The sequence below is a fragment of the Setaria viridis genome, chromosome 6 (genome assembly GCF_005286985.2).
Source record: "Setaria viridis chromosome 6, Setaria_viridis_v4.0, whole genome shotgun sequence".
Taxonomy (NCBI): domain Eukaryota; kingdom Viridiplantae; phylum Streptophyta; class Magnoliopsida; order Poales; family Poaceae; genus Setaria; species Setaria viridis.
Genome location: NC_048268.2, coordinates 2,064,319 through 2,084,387, shown reverse-complemented (window position 1 = coordinate 2,084,387; position 20,069 = coordinate 2,064,319). Strand labels below are relative to the sequence as shown.

Below are 20,069 nucleotides of genomic sequence, written 5' to 3'. Positions count from 1 at the left end.
GTGGGTAGGGGGAGCCTCAATGAAAAATAAAAAAAATCTATATAGAATTAGACAATACTGAATGGGTATAAGCAAGCCATGGTGGATTTTATTGAGATACTCCTTGCAATGAGGAGACATGAAGCAGAATGCATAATGAGCTAATTTCCAACCGCTACCATAGAAGTGAGAAGCTAATATGGTAACCTCTAGCTTCCAAGAATCAGAAAAAGGTTCTCTCTGAAATACTACCAGCATAAGCCAAGCTACGCATATGCCTCTCCGTCTTCAAGCGTAATGAGGAAGCCGGATCCCATCAGAAGGAGAGCCACGAAGGAGAGCGCTACCATTCCGAAGTTGTTCTCCAACTCAGGATCGTGGTATGCATACCGCAATACAAACAACCAGACCAACATCCCAATGCCAAGAGTTGCTGCAAAACACTACAAAAGAGCACAAGTCAAAGGTTTGAGCACCACAAACGTACGTCGACCAAAAGAAAGCTGCTGTAACTCTAAAAAGAAAAGAAAGCTAGCTAACGACGGTTTGTGATGTTGAGAATTGTGATCCGCCGCAAGCATTGATCCAGAAGAACTGAGTGCAGTTGACCTTAGGTGGATATATTGCCAGGGATGGAAAGGGATCGGAGGAGAGTACCGTGGCGAAGAGCCTGAGGAACTTCCTGGTGGCCTGGCTCGGCCTCGGTTCCAGATCCACGTACGCGAGGTTCCCCCGCGGCCTGGCGGGTACTAAGAACGGCATGTGAGGGAAGGCCATCGCGGTCGACGTACGCCGGCCGGACCGGCGGAGACCAGGATCGGAACCTAACAGCAGGCACGGCGAGGGCAGGGTCCCGGCGGCCGGCAGGATGAGGGGGCAACTCGAGGACAAAAGTGATGAGATCGATCCCAAAACGCCTTCAGTTTTATCTGTGTTCGTCGATCGGCGAGTTCGATTACAACTCTAATTTGCCGACCCGATTCGAGTAAACGTGACACAAGTGTACTCGTTGGTCTCGAGCTCGGGCGCGAGATACGCGGCGCGGCCGATGCGGAGGAGGAGTCGTGCGGGAGACGGACGGAGGTTGGGGATGACTTGCGGGACCCGCCTGTCGGCGACTGGAGCGGAGGAGGTGTGGGATGGGCCGGCGAGTTGGAATGGGCCGAGCGAGCTTGCTGGGCTGGAGCGAGAAAAAGGTGGGCCGCCTGAGCTGCAAGGGAGAAAAGGAAGGGTGCGGCCCAAAAGAGAAGAGAAAGAAGAAAGAAAGGGAAAAGTTTGAAATAAAATCAAAATTTCGAAATTTAAACTTCAATTCAAATTCAAGAACTCAAAAATCTCTGCATGAATGTGCTTATCTTCCTGGATGTATATTAAAAGGCAAAGAATACAATTGAAGCACATCAGAACCTGAAACGTATGTAACAACAAGATGCCCTACATCCGAAAAAAATAGATAATGGCATTACTTGCATTCTACCATTTACACTCTTAGCAACAAACAGAAAGAAAGCATGTTTGAGTGCTTGAATAATATCAAGGTCCCATCACGCTACTCCTCGAATATAAAGGCATTAATAAATTTGAAATAGAAGAAATGCATAAATCTGAAGGCCCATGACTATCATATCCTCATGACACAACTGCTGCCTGTTGCATTGAGGGTTATTCTTCTAGAGAATGTAAGAATGGCAATCATGAAGCTATGTGCATTGCTCAACATGATTTCAATAAAGGCAATCCATCCAGACAATCTACTAAAGCTACAGAAGGACGTGGTGCAATACCTTGTCAGCTTTGAGATGGTCCTCCCACCTTCCTTCTTTAATATCATGACTCGCCTTATAGTCCACCTTGTTGAAGAGATTTTATTCTTGGTTTTGTACTTCTACATAATATGTTCCCTTTCGATAGGTTTATGAAAATTCTGAAGAAGTATGTTCGTAACCGTGCCCGTGCGGAAGGAAGCATCGCAAAGGGATATAGAACAGAGGAGGTAATTGAGTTTTGTGTTGACTTTATGGACAACCTAAGTTCGATTGGAGTCCCTGTATCACGCTATGAGGGGATACTGAAGGGAAAGAGCTCACTAGGGAGGAACGCTCGGATGGACATTGATGAGGAAACATTTCGTAGAGCACACTTCACGGTCCTCCAGCAACCATCCCTTGTCGCTCCAAACATTGAGGAGCACATGGTTAATGTACGGTCCTCAAACTAAGGGAAGACTCAGACCTGGATCATCCGGCTCGGGCACGAGATATGCGGCGCGGCCAATGCGGAGGAGTCGTGCGGGAGATGGACGGAGGTTGGGGATGACTTGCGGGACCCGCCTATCGGCGACGGGAGCGGAGGAGGAGTGGGATGAGCGGAGGAGTGAAAGACCTTGCTGTGTCAGATGCCTTTTCTTTCTCTCTTTTTGTCGTCCCATTACAATTATTCTTGGCTATCCAAATTTAGACTTTTCGGAACTCCTAAGCAGCAATTAATCTCCTGTATCTCACACGAGATGTAGTCATTGTTGGTAACTTGGGGATGTTCTATCAGACCTTGCGGCCGTTACACCACCCCGTTCACCTCCAGTACATGCCCTAACGTACATATCTCCACCGGGCTACCGTATCTTCCTCCACGTTGTGTGACCTCCTAACCACTGTTTTATTTTTTTCATAGTCCCTTAGCTCACCACACATCACTCAACAGGGACATGTTCCATCCACAACACCCATCATCGATCGGTGGTCTAGTCTCTTATAAAGATAGATGATGACTCCGACCCAAAAGTTGCTAGGAGAATTGCCAAAGGGATTGCAGTGCTGATAGGTTTGCCTCTAGTGCCTTGGTTCTCCTTGTTATTATCTTGTCATGCAATTACCAGCTTATTATCTTGTTATTATCTTGTCGGTTTTTAAAGGTCATGCAAGCTTAAATGACGTTTCATGTTATTATCTTGTCTTCCATTCTACTAGCTCCGTCAAATTCAAATGATATTTCTAGCTAACAGCTAGTTTTGTTATTTTGCTGGAGGAATGTCATACTAAAATGAGACGATTTTGTAATTAAGAAAAATATATGTCCATTGAAGTAGCACACGCATGTAATCAAGAGGCAATTGATCTTTTACATGTAGTTTTGGTGCACAGTCCAAGACATAAAATTCAGCTTTTATTACAAAATCAATCAAATTACAGCACTTCAGGAACAGGCAATATGTTTATACTAGGGCATCAAAAATTAAGGAGCAATAATGAAATGCAGTCAAGACATGCCCGAAACGACAAGTCACCGCAGTTTACGCATGACTCCTGTCTGCCGTACGTTCCTGCACTAGATCGATCGTAGCCCTTAGCTGCAGGATGGGCTCACGGCAAAGGTGCTAGTTGGAAATGTTTGCGTGAACTGCTGCACCTGGAGCGTCAGCTGGTCACCAGCACGATCGACTTGTCTTAACCCAAGCCACCCAAACTTGATCTGCACCCTCACGCCATACACCTCATGGATGGATCCAGCTTGGATGACGCCGCCGACTGTGCTTGCAAAACGAAACTTGAAATCTTGGCCACCGAAGGTGACGGGGAAGTCGCACTCGCCAGGAAGGGTTACCTCAAATTTACCATCTGGGCTGAGATTGTATGACTGCACGCCCTTTGGGAGAAGGCCACGTGGTAAGTTGTTCTTCTCTAGAATGTCGTACGCCGTCGCGGCCGCATCTGCTGTCAAGTTCGCCGAAGTTGTTGCTGCTGTAGCATATGCCACATGAAGGATGGAAGCCACGAGGACAATAAGGAGAAAGTGGCTGGACATTGTTACTGCCTGTGAATGGGTTTGTTTCTTGCACAAGTATATGATCAAGCTCAGCCTGATGGGATAATCGAGTGTTAATCTGGTTCCTGTAGCTTTGTGTGCGTCTGTGTTATATAGACCAATTACCAGGCATCCATGCAAGTCACAATTAATCAGAATTCAATTGCATTTATTTTTGTGGCAATGGCATTCCATCAAAACGTCCATGATGTAAAGGAATTATGCTACATTTTAATTCCTTTTATTTCTAGTCAATAAAGTTCCTATTGCAACGTCCATAATGCTGCCTGATTTTCTGTTTGTTTTGCAATGTTACTCTATTTTAACTTGAATTATTGAGTCCCGATTTTGTGGATATGACATAATGGATTTTTCATGTACAAGTCTATTTGACATTTTCAACATTAGTAATCATGAAATTCTCAAGATATGGTTCTGGAATTTGCGATTTCAAATTAAATATTAATTTTCAAGTACAGCTACACATTCTTGGCTTCTTGGAAGTAATATTATGTTTAATTAGTTACATTTTGTATTATACAAGCTTGGATTCCATTGCATGAATGTAAGCATATACTTGCAAAAATACGTTGTTTATAAAGAAAAATTTGCGGCACAAGTTTCTGATGTCCCCTTGGTGTGCTGCAAAAATTGGAATATCTTTGCTCGATTTTTGTGGCAAGGCGATAAACAAAGAAAAGTTGGAGAATTCAGGAAATAGTGCTTGATTCTGCACGTGTACAGGAAACTGTATCAGTAACTTGCGTATTCTTGAAACATCTAAAGCACCCATACATATGTCCTTATTATTTCTCCATTTTAATATATCTTCCACCAGGGATGAAAGTTGTATGGATATTATCCATTCGTTCGTTTGACCGAAGGCTTCAGACACTTGAATGGATACAGTGGTAGAGAACTCACTTTTAGTCCTAGTTGGTAGGGAGCAAATCTCCCAAAAAAAGCATCCGGGATAGAGCAATTAAGACAAAAGGGGAGGGGTCTTCAGTCCCGGGTCACTCAACCGGGACTAAAGACCCCTTTTATTCCGGTTGGGAAATACCAACTGGGATAGAAGAGTTTTCTAAAAAAATAAAAAAGCACCAGCAGGTAGAGGCCCGCCTCGTCTCCCGCGCCGCCGGCCTCCGTGCGCCACCGCTGAGCTCCTGTCCCGCCGTCGCTGAGCCACCACATCCCGCTGTCGCCGAGCCATTGCATCCCACCGTCGCCGAGCCACTGTATCCCACCGCTGCCTGCACCTGCTCCAGCCTCGCTTTCCCGCGCCGGTGCGCCTGCTCCGGCCCCGTTGCCTCCTGCTCGTCGCTTTTTCGGCAACGGGGCCATATGCTCGTCAGCATCATCTCCCTCTGAAGGCCGTTTTGAGGTGTCAGAAGACTACTTGCCTCTCTTAGAAGCCTGCAGCTGCATCAAAAAGTCATTTTCAGTATTAGAATCAGAGTTGCTGAAAGCCTCAATTTCATCATCATCATCATCCTCCTCCTCGACTTAAGGATCCCTAGGCAATCGCAATTACGAGTCCTTGAAGCGTAGCAAGTGTTAACGACTTACTTCATTTCAGCTCGTTTGGTTTGTTGAACTTGAACTCCTTGACCACTACGGGCATATCATCAACCTCTCTGAACATTTGGCTCAGACAAACCTCCACCTCTTCATCAGAAATATCCTCAGATGACATTCGGGAAGGATCGTCGAATCCAGAGTACTCATACCCAGGAGTTGACCAAAGCTTCAACGGCTGCACATGTTTCTTCAGGAAACTGCGAGCCACGACTACTCCTATCACATCTTGCTTCTTCCGTTCAGCGATCTTCTTTAGCAGATCGGGTATTTGAATACTCCCAATAATGGTGGGTTCATCAAGCCACCGACTACTATACGTTGGACGATGACCAGTTATCTTGGGCACAGATGGCTCGTGGTCTTCAATATAAAATCACTTCTCCTTCCAACTGCCATGGGATGACACCAGCTCGTATTTTAAGTACAGATCCGAGTACTTTTCGCGAATCTGGAAGTCAGCACCACCAATAACTTGCATATCATCTTCACTTGGTTGTGGCTTCAGATGAAAAATCTTGTGAAAAAGATTGAAGTGCGGATCCACCCCCAGGAAAGCTTCGCACAAGTGAACAAATATGGAAATGTGCAAAATGCTGTTGGGATTCAGATGAACCAATTGCAAAGAATAGTAGTCTAGCAGGCCCCGAAAGAAATCAGAGGTGGGAAGAGCGAGTCCACATTCCACAAATCGGGCAAAGATTACCATTTCCTGGGGATGCTCTTCGAACATCCATGGATTGTTGACGGCACATCTCCACCCCACAACTACTCGCTCTTGCAGCAGTTTGGCATCAACTAACGCTTGGATCTCTGCTTCTTTCATAGTCGATCATGTCCAAGATATTACCTGGTTGGGCGGAGCAGTCTGGTTCGTTTTCTCACGCTTCGATGGCGGTAGTTGGGGCTCTTTGCCCTTCCGAGAGGCTCCGTTCTTGGCATCTCCCTTGGATCCCTTCTTGGTTCCTTCAAACTTCTTCCCCATCTCAGTTTTGGTTTGGAGGACGAGCGGAGGTGGCCATGATAGAGCAGAACGGTGGTGGCGCTGGCAACCTAAGGCGCGATGGCGACAACGCTGGGGGCTAGGGTTTGTTGGCTAGAGCAAATAGTAGATGCGAATGAAAGCTTAAGAGTCGGGGGGTAACTTTCCCCCAACTTTTATAACAGAGACAAAATTACCGGAACAACAACACGGTATTCCCGAACAAACAGCAAAATTTTCGAGCCTATCCACGGGAAGTCAGTTTCTTTCCAACTTGATAAAGACTCAACGGCCATGGTTGATAAGATCCTTATACCTCCTGGAACTAGTCGTGTACCGGCTCGGAGGCTACGTATACCGTGTCTGTTGGATAAATTTTTCTTTTTCTTCAAGATAAAGATGAAGATGGAACAATTGCAGATTGATCCTCAACCTGATTCTTCAATTCAACCTAAGGCTCAGGGGCTACTCCATATGAAGTGTGATTTTCATCGCACTTCCGTATAAAGATTTCGAGACAAGACTACTCCAAAAACAAATGTCAGCTAGAGTACCTTCTAGCCGCATGACAGTACACAAGTACTCGAAGACTTAGCTACCACTGAAGTACTCAAAGAGCACTAGAAACTAGTCAAGCACGTCTGCAAAGTACTCGCGGCTGCTACATTTGACTACGAAGTACTCAAAGGTTTGTCGGCCATACACCTATGGGACCACTAGAAAACCTATACGGATCCAGCCAAGGAGAAGTACACCAAAACGTATCAAGATATGGAGACTACGATACAGGGTGGCGTAGTTTACATGGATCCCTGAAGACTAGTCGAAGATATGGAAACTACTCTTCCGAGTTAGAGTAGAACTCTCTAATCGAATTCGACTAGTACTCCTATACGACAACTACCCTGTAATCTTGCTTCCCCAATATATAAGGGCGGGTAGGGAGCCCCTCAAAACAAGTTCAATCCAATACGAGTATACAACACATATGACGTAGGGTATTACGCGATCTAGCGACCCGAACCTGTCTAAATCGTATACCTACATCACCATCGAGCTCTTAATTTCGGCGACACCCACCAACCAAAACTCTACCTCAAGTACTCCCTTGGTAGGTTGCCGGGTTAAAACACCGACACACAGCACATGTGATTAAGTTAGATATGCTTTTCTTTTGAAAGTACCGGGCAATAACACTGCCCGCTACTAAAATGGTGTTATTGATTGGTACTAAATGGTACTCCATGGAGTACTGGTGTTACTGCACGATACTGAATGGTTTAGGCCTTTTATTACCGGGCAATAATATTACACGATACTAAAAGGCCTTCGAGGATTGAAAATTTCTACCCAGCACTAATTTCGCGTGTGTTAATACCGGATGAAAAGTCGTCCGTACTAACGTTAAGAATGAATGTCATGTTTCTAGTAGGGTGTGATCTCACCTACGCGTCAGAAGGAAAGTGGTTGGTTGCTCAACGATTGCAAGGGAGGAGCACATCGTCACTGTGCCTAATTGCAGGGCTCGTTTGGTAGGGCTCCGTCTATAGCTGAAACGACTCCAGCTATGGTTTCTCTGGTGGAGCAGTTTTTTTTCTTAATCCGTTTGAAAAAAATATTTGGTAAAATGGCTCCTCTTATTTTTCATGAATGGATGAAATAGGCCAAATGTCCAATTTACCCTTGCCCTATTTGATTTGGTTATACATATGAGTTTTAATTATTTTCCATTCAATTTGCAATGTGATTTCATATAGGAATGAAAAAATTAATGAAATACAAATTATAGATTAACCTCTTTTTCTATTTTCCATTTATACCTCCTTTCTTCTTATTTTTTTCTTTTTTTTTCCAACTTTTCTTTTGAAAAGATACGCACTTTCCTACCTTTTTACTGCCGGTCGTCAACGGTGCCGCTCGTCTCTCCTTATCCACTTGCCTGGCGGGTTCTCCATATGACGGCTCCGCTCTTGGCCCGCTGCATCGCCTCGCCTCCTTCGTCGCCGCGCTGCGTCTCTCCGCGCTGGTCTCGTCGCGGCGTTTCCCCATGCCGTGCTGTGGCAGCTCCCACAGGCCGCAGCTGCTCCCCTATCGCTCCAAGCCAGGTCGATCGATGGCGGCGCTCTCGCTCTAGCCATGGAAAGGGACGGCGAGTCCCAGCTGCCGGCAAGCCTCCAACCTTCAGGTACGACGCGACTCACGACTTTGGGTGGCAATTTTTGGTGTGATTTTCACCAAATTGATGGGCAGTTCGGTAATAGCAAGTTGGGGGAGGAGCCGGGAGAGCCACTACTATCTCGGGCTCCGGCTGTGTCGGTTGGCCTATCTCAGGATGTTTTCCGGTACTTCCGTGATTCCGTCAGTATGAGGGGAGGGAGCCTTTGGTAAGGGTTTCACCGGAAGCCGGTCGGTTGGCCACGACAGGGATTGGTACACCAGATCAAGACCAGTGCTGATCGACAGGCATCCGGAGCTCCCTAGTTCACGTGCGTTGTTCCATGCAGGTCCACTCGTGCGGATCCAGTGATGGCAGGTACGGTAGCTCCCTGCTACGATCTCCTCATCGGGCGTTTTTTCATTGGTGAGATCCCTAAACTGCTCATTCTCTTACCCTGTTCCTCTCTGTCGCAGCTAGGTCTTACATGGACCAAGATTGTCCAATTAGCTGCCCGTATCCTCTACAAATCACAACCCCATGCTCCAAATTGCTCAGTTCCTCCTATTTCCCCCTCCGTCCTCGAATTCCCGCAGCACATACTTGCAAAAACATGAGATAATTCCTGATTAATATGATCTGTAATTAACTTTTGTTATTTGAAATACATTGTAGTATTGTACTCTGTTTTGTATAAATCCCTTGTCCTTGACAGCTCTGGCAATGGCAACTGTGAGCACGGAATTGTGATCTTGACGTACTCAAAACACTGTGGATGCTCTACTCATGCTCATGTACTTTGAACTGATTATATTCTATCGATTTTCCCTTAACTATCAATTTTAGTTGACAGTTTAATAAAAGAGGTCAAGTACGATACCCCCCCTGATTGAGTTCAGATCTTCCTAGTAGGAACAAAAATTGTTCTTGTATTTTTATGACTCCTTGCCCCTTCCGACTTCTGAACCATATTGTTTTATAGATTTTGTTTGTGACTACTACCTCTAATTAAATTCACCTTTGACAGTGGGAATGCTGGTAGGATATAGTTAATTGTTAACCAATAAAAAATCTGGTATGATATAACTATTTGTTAATGGCAAGGCTGTTTTTTCTGGTTATGCTATACGGAGAAGCTGGATTAATTCCCTCAGCAGTTGAGATTATATGGTGCACGGTGCTGATGATAATTCATTTATCCCATGAGTTCAGGGGAGGTGATATCCATGCACCTGTTCATGTGTCTTTAGGATTGCCAATCATTTTTCGCAAATTCCAAATTTGATGTACTAATCAGAAAGAAGGCTAAAGGAGGCTGAGAAAAGCTTGATTCCTAACTGAAGGCGCTTATCATTTCTTCCCATTAGTCATTGTATGAATTTCAGGGTCCTCTCATATGAATCCAACCAAATCCTTCATTTCTTAGCTTGAATCAGCTTCATAAATATAGATTGCTCCCTTGATAACGTGCACCGTGGGTGGGTGCGCCAAAGCTTGTATTGTTACCCAGATGATGGGATTCTTGTTTCTATGACCTGCAAGTGTCAATTGAGCTGGACCAGGTATTTTGTTTGAAACCTTTATTTCTCTGGCTTCGGCTGATTGATAAAAATTTGATGTTCTATGATACTGCAATTGATACAACCTAGATGTGCTGCCTAGTCTGTTTTTTACACCTGTGTACATCCTAGCTAAGTAGCTACTTCAATTGTAATGCTCTGATGAAATCTCCCTGTAATATACAAATTACATGTATACATCTATTTCAGTAGTGGAGGCTTCCTAGCTTTTGCATCTAAATGGACTGGATTGGTAGTATGTGCATGGTCAGATTATGAGTGGAATCGAGATGTGGTTGATTTTGATTTGCGTTTAGTGCCAACTGAAACTAATTAGGATTTATCAATTTTTTTACACATGTTAAATCAAAGATATACATCTCATTGAGCTCAATTCCAGGGTTCAGTGCTATAGAGAAGCATTGATCAATCCCATCCTTAATGTTTATGTACATCCAGCAGTTGTTGCCATGAGTTTTTCCCCCTGTCATGACCAGAAGAATCTGGTTGGGTTGATTGCCTAAGCTTGTATGAGTTAATATATTTGGATTGATATACTTTGCAAATAATTTCAAATATTCAGAAGCTTTTATCTTCTAACCATTGTGGTTCATGATACTTGTTTGCCTGATCAATATGCCTTGTTTATCTTACAGGTTGCCTGATCATAGTGGTTGATTGATTCTAACGTGTGTCGGTGGATGAAAAATCCACAATTTGAGACTAATCCAGTAAACTAGTAATTAGTATATCTTCAAATTATATCAATATCCTATTTTTTAGTATGTGATCCATCTTGCATAACCATGGTACTAAATTTTTATTGGACGTGCCATGGCCTGAGGTTGTGGAACCTGTGAATCCATTGTTTTTGGGGATTAATAGTTTTTATTGATTACTAGTTCAGAGTGTTGATACTTTGCTTCAGTGGCAGCTACATTGCTGTTTGAGGGATTTTGCAGGTAGATTGCCTTTCATATGTATTTCTCTAGTCGAGGCTTTTTAGCTTCGCATCTAAATGGACTGAACCAGTTGTATGTGCATGGTCAGATTACGATCGGAAATCCAGACATGGTTGATTTTTATTTGTGATTAGTTCAACTGAAACTGATTAGGTATCACTTTTGATGTACAAGTTGTATCAAAGATATACACCTAATTCTTCCTCAAAAGAAAAAATATATATACACCTAATTGTTTTCTATCGTCATCACTATATGATACCCTGAATGTTTGCAGGATAAGCTTTTTGCATATAATTGAATTTTTATTCTTAGAGTCAGACATGACACCACTTGTGGCGAGTTTATTTCAGTTGCAACGATTCACTCACTTCAATTGGAATGTAGCAAGGTTTCTGCACCTATATTTCATTATTTACAATTACACAATCATAGAAACTTTTCTATCCACATGTGACATCGTTATATGCAACCTTGGTGTAATGCACATCCACGCTCCTGTCATTTTTAGAGACGATCGATCATTTTGCTCTAATTTTTAATTTGAGGTGCTAATCAGAAAATATGCTATTAGAAGCACACAAAGCTTTATTTTGAACTAGAAGCACTAATGTTTGCTTTCCAGGAAGAACATTATGGATTTTTTGATCTGGTGTTCTTGATGCTCTGTTTTGTGTTTCCGACCAGTTGAAGTGCAAAATGGACAATGGATAATATAAAGTAGGATTGATTTTTTACTTACTCCATTTTCAGCTGTAAGATTCGTATGTGGAAATGCATGTCTGCTCCATTTTTAGTTTAGGTTAGCAAGTTGTCACTATATGTCACAATGATTCATAAACCTTTCTGATATCCGAAACTTTTCTAATTTCGTTATGTCAAATGGACCATCTTATATGCAGTCGTACATATATCTTTCTGCTAAGCATTATGCTTTAAAATAATCTACTTGTTCAGTATCACAAGTCTGACTAATCCTCAATGGAGTTTTTGATTATTTTATATGCTTTTCTTTTTCAGATTTTATTTGGGTGCACATGTGCTGCTGCATCTTAGATGTAAGTACTCGTGCCTGATGGAGGATATGAGCAAGCATGCCAGCAAGTCAAGAAAAGCTCGTCCTTATCTTTATCTACATCCATCTTGGGTAATATGTCGACCTGCCGAGGCTTCGCTACCAGGTCCTATGCCATCCTCCTCTTCGACGTGTGGACTGTGGAGCACCCTCCTGGAGTCCTTCCCAGTACAATGCAATCTTGTTCTGTCATGCTCGTGGGCACTTTGATTTTGCAACCTTCAACTGTTGAATACTTAAAATTTTCCCAGTGAAGGTTCTTATATGTTGGACATGTCATGTCACAATAATTTCAATATGAGCTGGCAATCACAAAATCATTGTATTCAAATAGCAATAGGTTGTATTTAATAACATGTCTGTCACGAAATATTTGTATTCAAATTATAAAGTGCTTGTTTTTAAGACTAGTGCCAAGATGTGTTAGCTAAGATGTGCCAAGACGTGGAAAAAACAAATAAGAGTTATATTTTATTTCACTTGGTGTTAGCTAAAGCGAGTTAGCTAAAACAAATATGGCCCTGCACTTCTTCCATCTTGGCGAGCTGTCCTCCAGGTCGGAGTCTCGAAACCAGCTCTTGTTGTCTCTGCTAATTCGGTGGCGCCGGCTCTAGGCACGTCGAGGAATAGGAGCAAGCGCCGCTCCTCATCGACGTAGAGCTCGCCGACAGCCACCGTGGCGGTGCGGCCGTCCGCATCGACGTGGATCTCGTAGCGGCCGGACTTGATCGCGCGGAGGCGCACGCCGGGGTGCAGGCACTCGACGGAGACGCGCGCCCTCTGTACGGTGATGGAGAGGAGCCCACTGACACACTGCGCGAACACGTCTTGGATCGCCGTGTGGTTCTCGATGAGGGAGAATGTGCCACCCGTGACCTCCGAAATGCCGTGCATGGCCGCCGCGTCGTGGTCGTGACACTTGCACCGGCGCGCATGAAGGACGGCGGCACGAGGACGTCGTGGCTGGTTGCGCGGAAGCTACGAGGGCCGTGGAAGAAGCCGCCGCTGCCGCTGTTGTTGTCCTGGCCGTCCGAGAGGAGGATGACACAGGCGACGGCGTTACTAAGCCGGCCGCCACGAATGTTGGTGCATCCGTTCGCGACGAGGGTCTCCATGGCGCGCTTGGCCGCGGCCTTCCCGTCCGCCAATTTCGCGACCGCCGATCTGCGGGGTTCCCTCTCCCGTAAAAAAAAAAAAAACGGACGGCTGGTCTGCGCTCGTGTGTGTACCGGGAGGGGAACGAGCCTCGGGCACGGAATAAGCTATTCTATACTTTGGGTACTGAATAGCGGAGACCTATATATATAGGTGGCGTACGAGAGTGTTTTACCAATCCTGTCAGTGCATACAAGTTATGGCATGAAGATTCCACTTGACTACTTCAGTGTTGACCTAGAGCAGATTTGTGATAGTCAATATGAAGACCTAGAGCTTGACCTCCCGGGAGGTTACAGGGAAAGGATACTAGGCAATGCATTTCACGGGATCATTTTATGGTGCAAACGCAACACCATCATCGCTGCTAAGGAGGCATCATTGCTCCCCGTAGATTACCCGCAGCGACCATCTCCTCAAAACCCAAGACCATCATCTCCAGCACATCCACCTTCAGGACTGTCGTCACCACCGGGACTGTCGCATCTTGCTTGATCACCATCTCCATATCCATCGAATCCTGGTGGTACGAGCGACGATAACCACAACACCCCTTCCCTATCACCATCGTCGGGACTAAGCCCCGCAACGACCACTGCCTTCCAAGTCAAGGCAGCTAAAGGCGAAACAACTGTTAAGAAAACAAATAACTCTGAACCCATTCACAAGCTACCGGTATGATTACTGAGGAATTGCAGGAGTTATCGCAAGTAACGGTGAATGAATTCTTCAAATCATGCGCTGAACAAAGTAAAGCAAAGGAGATTGAGCCAATCCAACGAAATTAAATTTTTTAATTTTCATGTCAAAAGAAGTAAAGAGGATTGTATTATTGAACTATGAGTGTTCGTTAGTTATGTATAATCAGAAGGAAAAATATCGAGGAGCGTTGTCTTCCAGTCGCACTGTCCGCCAGCTCAGGGACCAAGTAGATAAAGACGCTCAAACTATAATAGCAATGACCTTAGAACAACAAATCCAAGTCATTGGATGTATGTCGCTGGCTGAAGTTCTAGGGTAAGCTGAACCGCTAGCTCCAGTGCCATTTGTACCTAAATGACCCTTTGAGGTAGGCAAGGCCTGAATTAGTACGGAAGCTCTCCACGAATATGTACGAATTCCATCAATAGTACATGGAGTAGTCTGCCAACGATAGGCTCATGTTCGCTATTTGGGTTAAACCTATTGATTTTTTCGGCAAAGATGAGAAACTCATGTGGATGGAATTCAAGGATAATATATGAAGTGTACCATTAGTATACTAATACTGGTTTGTGCAGCAACACAAATAATGGATACTAATTTGCCTAACCAACTTAATTGGCTGGAGACTGCACTATGCTGCTGATCATGTACAGTGCAGTACAAGGCCTGTCCACAGGAACCTGAAGAACAAATGGCACAAGGTCTTCAGCTTTGGCTTCAGATATTGTCATGTGGATAATAAGGAGACATACCGTGTGTCCAGCTCCGAGGATCCAATAGAAATGCAGGTTCTTGTATGATCGGACAAAGCCGTTAGTGAGATAGTAAGGGTGGCAGTAATGCAGAGGCTTCCTCGGCAGGCTCAAGAAGTTATGCAGCCCATCCCACCTGAAATGCAGGTCAAGTGAGAATTATGTGGCTGAATTATGCATGAAAGAAGCATAAATGTGAAGATGAAGCCTCACTTGAGCCTCTTCACCCATGCTTCTGCGCCGAGTGTTGAGCAGATCACATCGTACTTCAAAAGAAAGAAATATGTGAGTAGTTAGCAGTTTGAGTATATACGCTATATAAGAGTTGAAGAGATGGAATTTGTCAGGTATCTATAAACCATAACATTCTCTAAAAAATGTCCAAGTAAAAAATCTTGAGGAATCGTTGGATAATGTCTTTGCCCCTCACCTGTCCGTTGTACACCGTCACGTTCACTCCATAGGACAGCAGCTCATCAACCTGCAGCAGATTCATCCCCATTATGAAACTCAAAATTCAGCAAATCAAGTAGAGTCAATAATTTGTTTTCTTGCCTCATTGATCGCTGGCTTCATGAAGTCGTTGGCCAGAGCGTCAAACACCTGCAGAGACACTTGTTGCCAGCTGCACAGAGACAGAGTTGATCAGAGGACGATTTGAACAGGGAGACAAAGAGATTGATCAATGTACAATGTTTTCATCTAAGATTGTGGCATGTAAGAGGAGAACCACTCACATGAAATCTTTGGGGATTATCTTAAACTTTTGCTTGAGGAACCCGTTTACAGTGTCGCTGACCTTGTTGGAACCATTGTTAGCCGCCTGGCAGTTGCCTGGTGACAACAATGGTCGTGCGGCTGAGTCTGATAACACCGAGCTCACGGTGGTATCAAGCATGAAGTTCTCCATATTCTGCCAAAGTCATTAAGGGAGCCTTCATTAGTGTGTGCCAAGCCACCCTGCTCTTTTCTGCAGTTGTAATAGGAACGTGTTGCTAAGACTTAGTGGCCACTGATTGTGATCGACACTTACAACGCTGCCGCTCCTGGAGTCGATCATATCGAGCAAATTAACCCACGTGGTATAAGCTGCCACGAACTGTCCCGCCGCCATCTGCTGCTTCACCTTCACAGCCATCCTGAGATAAGCCCAGTTTCAGTTAACATCATCAGTAGATCGATCGATTAGGCTGCCGGCAATAGCTAGCTTACATGATGCCCTTGCCCACGGCGTTGTCATCCAGCCTGGAGACGCCCTCCAGAAGCCAGGGATACGACAGCTGCAGGCATCAAGAAAACGATTTCGTCAGAATTATCAAAATTCATGTGATGGATCGAAAGAAGTTATTTCCTCACCGCATAATCGTCCGGCGATATCCAGCTATCACCGAGCACAACACCTGTGGAAAAACGCCAGCCGGGGAAGAAAATAGATTAATTCAGATCGAATCGTAATGTCCAGGTAGAGGAATGATCCATGAGCAATGAGAATCAGTGTTTACTAACCTCCAAGCGTGAGCTCGAGAGTGCCAGCGCGGATGGCCCTTGCAACCAAGACGCCGGCCTTAGCAGCGAGCTTGCCGCCATAGGACTCGCCGACTAGGAACAGAGGGCTACTCTGTAGTGTGGGTATCTCCTTGGCGAGCTCCTTTAGGAGCTCAGTCAAGTCCTTGGCCGCCTGCAAGTCGGTCTTCGCCAGCGCGCTTAGGTCGTCCACGTAGCTGAATCCGACACCGACCGGGTTCTCCTGCCGCGCGCCATCATCGTCACACATACATCAGCTCAGGAATAGCAACCATAGGAGGAGGAAGAAATGGCGAGGTCTCCATGACGTACCACAAAAATGAGATCGGCCTTCTGCAACCACGTCAAATTGCGTGGGTTGAGGTCGACGTCAAGAGGCCCAATCTCTGCGAAGTTACCCAGCCCTATACCCGATTGTCCCTGATTCAGAAGAACACACAAACCATACTATTAAGGGGGTGTTTGGCAACACTCTACTAAAAACACACCTCCACTCCATCAACTCTATCCTTTTGTAGCTCTACTCCACCAACTCCGTAAAAATATGGAGTTGTTGTACGTGTTTGGCTGGTTGCAGTGTTCCAACTTCAGAAACCTGAGGACTTATTGTGAATTGTCTATTTTACCCTTTGTAAATGATCCCACGTATCAGTCTCTCCTCTCTTCCTTGTTTGCGCTTGCCTTGCGGACTCTAGCTTCACCTCCTTGTCTAGCCCATGCAGCATCGGCGGCGGCATGTACAACACCATCCCCTCTACGATGGCGGCCGTGCGGGGCACCGTCCTGCTTGCCACGACCGCCTCCATCACCAGTCGCCGCCCCTTGTCGCCAGCGGGCACGTCCGGCACTCTGGCTCCACCAGCGCCTGCGCCCAGAGAGTGCACGCGAATCGTGGCCTGACCCTGGTAGTGGCGGCTGTCCGGATGCATGACACCGACATGGCTCGGCGCACACACAACGCGAATAGGCGGCGCTAGTGACGGAAGCATCAGCTCCTCATAGAACTCATCTACCTCAGCGTTGGAGTTAACCTCACACCACTCCCTCTCTCTCCATCCACCTCATGCCACTCCATCCCCCACACCTCTACCTCAGATCCAGCGTAGGGGCAGCATCTCAGCGACCCGAGCGTGTTTGCTCAAAGGTGACGGGGCGAGCTCTAGCTCTCACGTGCGCAGGCTGTGGCGAGCTCCTACCCCTCACCGAGAGCGGCGGTGCACGGCACCCGGGGGCGAGCTGCGTCCCCGGCCGGAATTGGTGGCGTGTGCCCCCCCCGGCCGAGCTCTCCTATGCGGGAGCGGCGGGGTGCGGCCTCCCCAGCAGGAGTTCCCCTGCTGGGCGAGCGCGAGCCCCGGCAGCGAGGTCCGCCACCTCATCCCCCTCCATGACAAGGAGGCGGAGCGGCTGCAGCCATTTTCACTAGAGATTGGGGCCTGCCGCCTGCGAGGCCCCGCAGCCTGCAGCCCTGGAGTGGCATGGGGCGCAGAGGTGGCACCCACATCCATTTTCGCTGGAGATTGGGGCCGATGGCGCCCAATCCACAGGCGGCGGCACTAGTTTGAGGAGGGGGTGTTGGGAGGATGGGAGGGGGCGACGGGAGAACAGCCGTATCTTGTTTTGTTTTGTGAAGCGGTATATGTGTAATAAGTGGTATGGTGGGTACCCAACAACTCCACGAGGAGGTCCGAAACTGTAGTTTTTGGAGCACCTTTTGAGATACTCCACAAAATATGTAGATCTAACCTCTAGTTTCACCTTTTTTTTTTCTGGAGCTAGAGTTGGTGAAGTTAGACGTATTTGACTGCGAATTTTTTGGAGTTGGTAGAGTGAAGCTAATTTGTCTGAAGTGGAATTTTTCCAAACATCTCTAAAATTTTGTCCCGGAGAAGAAAAGGTCAGCCGAGTTTCAGGCTTTGCATTTGCAGTGAGAGGTCGAATACAGGAATACATACTGGGCCGCCTTGAAGCCAGAGGATAGTTGGCCATGGTTTCATGGGCGATGGCACCCGCTGCAGGCTCTGGATGTACCACCAGAATATGTGCGCTTCTGGAAAACGGCGAACGAGAGGCGAGTTATAGAAATGACATCAAAAGTAAGTCAATTGTGTCACTGTGTGCAGTGGGTTACTTGGCCGGACTTCCACGTAGCCCCAGCGTTCCATGCCGTCTGCTGTTCCAGAGGAAAGGGAAGCCCCGCCATGAACTTGGGTGAGGACGAGGAGCCAGAAAACAGCAGTGATGCCTCCGAACGCCATCTAACATGCAGCTGCAGGACAAATCTTTGTAATATTAGATTCTTCTTTAGGTAAAGCCATGTTTGATAATTTTCTAGATCGTGCATTGTTGACATGCATGGATGGTTACTTCTTCCATGGGTTGTGAACATCACAGTGAACACGAAAGTCCTTGTTCACTCAGGTCTTTGTTTCCATTACTAGCTAGTTTATTAGTCAAATTCATGTGCTAGTTAAAAATCAAATTAAAAATTAATATATCTTTAATACAGAGCAACTGTAATTCAAATAAAATTAACTGTGCAATTAGGAACAAAAAACCATGTGTTAGATATCTTGAAGACACATGAGTTTTTGTCTCCCTCTTAATTAGATGCTTGCAAGACACAGGTAAAACAGGCCAAAGGAAAGGAAGAATAACAAGAGGAAAAAAGTTCAAGTACAAGGTACCTAAAACATGCATGGGGAACGGGATAGAATTTCTGTAAGTATATAATTAATGCAACCCCACTACCACGACGGTGCCACCAAGCACTAGCAGTAGTAGCTCTTAGCGATGAAGGCATGAACTCATCAAAAGCTTGTTCTCATATCGGCAGAACAAAACCACGGGCAGGCAAACTAGCTTTGTTTCTTCATAGCCTAACTCATGAACTTCAAGTGTCCAGTAAGATTCTGCTAACCATAAGACGTACACTGCTGCACATCCAAGACCCACGCTAGTTCAGCAATGAACAAGAAGGCCTAGAAGTCAAGAGTAAAAAATTTGGCCTAGAAGAACTCCGATCTACCCTAGTTCAGCATCAACATCAACTCCTAGATGTATATCTTCTACGCACACATTCGAGTCAGTAATGCATCAATCAACAAGAAGGCACTCACCAGATGGTGGCAGGGCGTGGCAAGGATTGGTGGAGCGCCCCAGCACAGATAAGAAGCCGAGACGGACAGCAGTGGAGTGGAGCAGTGCTGATCGATCGTTGCCCTACTTTGAAGGTTTGCTCATGAGTAGGCTTCGGGAGCATGCAGCACAGCAGCGGTGCAGGCACGGGGTGCCTTTTATTAGCGTCGTTGGTGGCCAAAATACCCCTGCTGCTTCCTGATATTTACGTCGCGTTCTTGAGTTTCAAGTCCAGCTTTTCTCTTTTCTTTTGCCTGATGTATCTCTCATCTTTTTGGGATTCCGAGTAGCACACTACCCTGACAGAACAGAAGATAACACATACCCTACATGCTAGGCTATCTATCGATATTTCTTTTCATCCGATTCCTTATTTCCTTTCTTTGAGTGATGGCATGGCAAAAAATCTTAAGTCCCTTAATTAAAAATTAATAAGCACATTGATCAAAAGACATGGTGTGGAATATGATGACCATATGCCAATATACACGGGGGTATTAGAACAAATGATATGAATACCACATGAATTCAAATTTAAGTCAAGGCTCTAGAAATCCAAGAAAAGCAGGTGAACTCCGAATCACTAATGCATTTGTATGCTTAATTTTATAATTGCAGAAAATACTTTACTAAAATGCTCCTTCCTTCCGGATTGTAAGTCATCCTTTTCTTTTCTAAGTACATAACTTTTTATTATGCATTTAAAT

At 45.5% G+C, this 20,069-nt stretch overlaps 2 protein-coding genes and 2 long non-coding RNA genes across 5 annotated transcripts; 1 reads left to right on the top strand and 3 right to left on the bottom strand.

The window, feature by feature from the left end:
• Positions 1–47: 47 nt before the first annotated feature.
• LOC117860164 (uncharacterized) lies at positions 48–1,052 on the bottom strand. The gene is made up of 2 exons (XR_004641390.2): positions 637–1,052; positions 48–422 (listed from the first exon to the last, which is right to left on the bottom strand). It is a non-coding gene; the product is annotated as an uncharacterized lncRNA (long non-coding RNA).
• A 2,269-nt stretch (positions 1,053–3,321) lies between these two features.
• On the bottom strand, positions 3,322–3,780 carry LOC117860736 (uncharacterized). The gene has a single exon (XM_034744110.1). The coding sequence runs from the start codon at positions 3,778–3,780 to the stop codon at positions 3,322–3,324; it is 459 nt and encodes a 152-aa protein (XP_034600001.1).
• A 4,001-nt stretch (positions 3,781–7,781) lies between these two features.
• On the top strand, positions 7,782–12,501 carry LOC140223042 (uncharacterized). Of its 2 annotated transcripts, none has more exons than XR_011898429.1 (2): positions 7,782–8,525; positions 8,602–12,501. It is a non-coding gene; the product is annotated as an uncharacterized lncRNA (long non-coding RNA). The 2 variants fall into 2 exon arrangements; XR_011898428.1 differs by having other exon boundaries at positions 8,591–12,501.
• A 1,826-nt stretch (positions 12,502–14,327) lies between these two features.
• On the bottom strand, positions 14,328–19,656 carry LOC117860637 (serine carboxypeptidase-like 51). Its single transcript, XM_034744006.2, has 14 exons — positions 19,344–19,656; positions 18,356–18,493; positions 18,180–18,274; positions 16,540–16,647; positions 16,210–16,450; positions 16,060–16,103; positions 15,916–15,983; positions 15,737–15,842; positions 15,441–15,616; positions 15,259–15,328; positions 15,134–15,184; positions 14,917–14,969; positions 14,704–14,839; positions 14,328–14,631 (listed from the first exon to the last, which is right to left on the bottom strand). Exons 2-14 carry the CDS (start codon positions 18,480–18,482, stop codon positions 14,563–14,565), a joined length of 1,344 nt encoding a protein of 447 aa, XP_034599897.1. The 5' UTR covers positions 18,483–18,493; positions 19,344–19,656; the 3' UTR covers positions 14,328–14,562.
• Between the last annotated feature and the right edge of the window lie 413 nt (positions 19,657–20,069).